The sequence below is a fragment of the Nestor notabilis genome, unplaced genomic scaffold (genome assembly GCF_000696875.1).
Source record: "Nestor notabilis isolate BGI_N333 unplaced genomic scaffold, ASM69687v1 scaffold19176, whole genome shotgun sequence".
Taxonomy (NCBI): Eukaryota; Metazoa; Chordata; class Aves; order Psittaciformes; family Psittacidae; genus Nestor; species Nestor notabilis.
This window is the reverse complement of record NW_009932632.1, coordinates 11272-14115: the sequence shown is the minus strand read 5'-3', so window position 1 is coordinate 14115 and position 2844 is coordinate 11272. Positions and strand designations below refer to the sequence as shown.

Genomic DNA, 2844 nt, shown 5'->3' with positions numbered 1-2844 from the left:
TTTCATCCCCCTGTAGCTGGAAGACTTGAGCCTGAAGCTCTTTGACCTGAAGGGCAAATTCAAGAGGCCGCCCCTGCGCAGGGTGCGCATGTCTGCTGATGCAATGCTGCGGGCTCTGCTGGGCTCCAAGCACAAGGTCTGCATGGATCTCCGAGCCAACCTGAAGCAAGTCAAGAAGGAAGACACTGAAAAGGTACTCCTTCCCTCTCCCCTGGGCCCATATAGGATTTTTGCCCTGTTTTTGTGGGGCTTATGGCTCCCTGTGTAAAAGACAAGGTTGAGCATGAGTCTTTCTGTAATATTCTTCCTGCTTGGCATTTCCTCCTCTGGGACCCATCATGTTGAAAAAAGAGGATGCAGCCTGAAAAGATGTATAGCATGGGTGGAATTGGGTTCCTCTAGCTGGCACAGGGTTTTCCATGGGCAGACAGGTGAAGGGCCTTGCCTGGGTGGGTTCTCACCCTGGGGGGCACTGCTTGCACCAACATGCCCATCCCTTCCCCAGGAGAAGGACCTCCGTGATGTTGGTGACTGGAGGAAGAACATTGAGGAGAAGTCCGGCATGGAGGGCAGGAAGAAGATGTTCGAGGCTGGCGAGTCCTAAGCACCTGCATCACCCATCCTCTACTCCCTCCTGTCCCTGCTGTACCCCCAGGTTCAGGGGCACCGGCTGGGTGCCATTTCTGTCTGATTTTGGAAGAGCTGCATCATCGCAGCAGTGGTGTAAATAAAGCTTTGGCGGGAGAGGTGGGTGTTGCCTGCCTGGGGAGCCAGACTCAAACCTGTGCCATGGCACCAGTAGGTCTTCCCCCATTGTGGTGGTCTTGGTGAGAACAGGGAGGCTTTGGTAGGGCTGTGCTGTGGGGATGAAGGATCTCTCTACTGCTGGTCCCCCTCCAAAGCTGGGGCTGCTTATCCCCTCATTGTGGAGAGGAAAGGGTGAGGCTGTGCCACTGTGCTCTGCTGGCATCTTCCTGCCAGGCTGTACCCCTGGCTCCTGGCCATGTCTTTCACTGGAGGCAAAGAGACAAAGAGATAAGTCCAAGCCACAGGAGGTATTGCAGAACCTCCACCCCCAGTGGCAACAGCAGGAAGGAGTAGAGCTGGGCAGGGAACTGAGGGGTGATGGCTGCAGGGCAGAAGTGGACCCTTTGGCTTCAGTGGGCTTTGAGAGGCATGGAGTCACAGCAACCTCATCAGCTCCTGCAGCAGCACCCGGGTACTGGTGCAATGTAGGGTGTCACAGTTTAGAGATGCTGGCTGTCCTCAAAGCAGTGTAGGCAGCTGGAAGGTGGCAGGTCACTCCTCCCCCTGCCATGGTGGGGATGTCTGTGCCCCTTGCTTTGCCTTTGGGTTAGCCCAGTACTTCCCAGTTTTGAGCTGCCGGCAGTGGCAAAACCTTTAAATAGTCCCAATGGTTTTACAAAACCAAACAACCCCAGATTTGACTTCCCTCTGCCCCTCTCCCATCCCCCAAAACCCTCAGCCCATGAAGCTTCCGGCACAGCTCACTTCTGCTAAGCACAGGAAAAGCGAAAGCACTGGAGCTGTCTGCAGGACCACTGTGCCGGACAGCGGAGAAGATGTCAGACTCGGAGGGGTGCCAGGAGGGTGCAGAAGCTGTGAACCAAGTGGGAAATGAAAACCTTGGGGACAGCGAGAGGTGAGGCCTGGGGACCCGGCACCCCAATGCCACAACTGTCTTCCAGTCACAGGAATCTGGGAGGGTGATGGTGGGAAAGGAGGACGCAGAGCCAAAATGGTGATGACCCATGAGGCTGAAATGGGTCAGTTGCTCCGGCTGGCTTTTGACAGACTCCTCCATTTAGGGAGAGACTTAGACTTCTTAAAGGTCTCATCTCCTTTGAACTTCAAAGCCCTTGAGAGGGCTAGATCAAATGGGGAACTGCAGCTCCAGCAGCAGGCAAGCTCAGCAAGGAGCCTGACAACCTGGACCTCCTCTGTAGCTAAAATCAGCCCCATCTTTAAGGTCAGTGGGTGAACATCAGCTGCCTCCTCTCCTTGCAGCAATCACTGGGCACAACTGATTTCTTGCTGTATTGCCTATGTTTCTAACCAAATTAACCTGGCAATGCTGCAGGCTAGTTGCTGTAAGGTTATACATCTCCCTGTGCCTCTGCTCTGCTTTGTTGCTTTATCAGCAGAGACTGTAAAATTTGGGGTCTGTTCACTCTAACGCAGACAGCTTTCCATAGGGGTTAAAAGAAGACAGATCAGTAGCAGAGATCACATCTTTCTGTGGTGGAGGCAGACTGAGATAAGCTCGGCTGAGGTGTATCACTCAAAAGTATTCAGATTTAGACTGGATTCAGGCTGAGCATCCAGGGAGCTTGGGGGGTGGCCTGATTTTTCACCTCCATCTTCAAAGCGTGCATTAGCATTTCTTCCCAAGGCTTCTGAAAGCCAGCTAAGTTAATATTGATGGGGGAAAAAAAACCCAAACCCTTGACTGACAATGAGAAGAGAAAGGTGTGTCATCTCCTGTCACTAATGCCTGCAGTTAAACGTTTTGGCTGACACTTGACAGCAATTAGCCTTGTCTGAAGACTTGACTGGAAGCTTCAAAAGGTGCTGGAAGGCTCTGTGCATGACTCTGCTGATACAAAGGTAGAGCTTTGGCTGCTGGGGGAGTGCAGGGTGATCCATGTGATTCTCAGCATCGCTTCAACCTGGCTGTGCCTCTACCTCAGGCTCAGCTAACCTTGCAGGAGCAAGGAGCAGATACTGGGGTGACCCAATATGGTTGGGACTTGCCACTTCCCTCTTGCTGTGGCAGGCACAGGTATATTGGTGCACCCAGAGCCAGCAGTGGGGCTGCTGGGG

The 2844-nt window shown here is 53.3% G+C and overlaps 1 protein-coding gene across 1 annotated transcript in view; it reads left to right on the top strand.

The window, feature by feature from the left end:
• The window catches only part of TNNI2 (troponin I type 2 (skeletal, fast)), a 3628-nt gene extending 2991 nt beyond the window's left edge, over positions 1-637 (top strand). The window contains exons 6-7 of the mRNA XM_010016503.1: positions 17-193; positions 506-637. Of these exons, the coding sequence (XP_010014805.1) occupies positions 17-193; positions 506-604 (276 nt within the window). The 3' untranslated portion in view covers positions 605-637. The remainder of the gene's footprint in view (positions 1-16; positions 194-505) is intronic.
• The last annotated feature ends 2207 nt before the right edge of the window (positions 638-2844 follow it).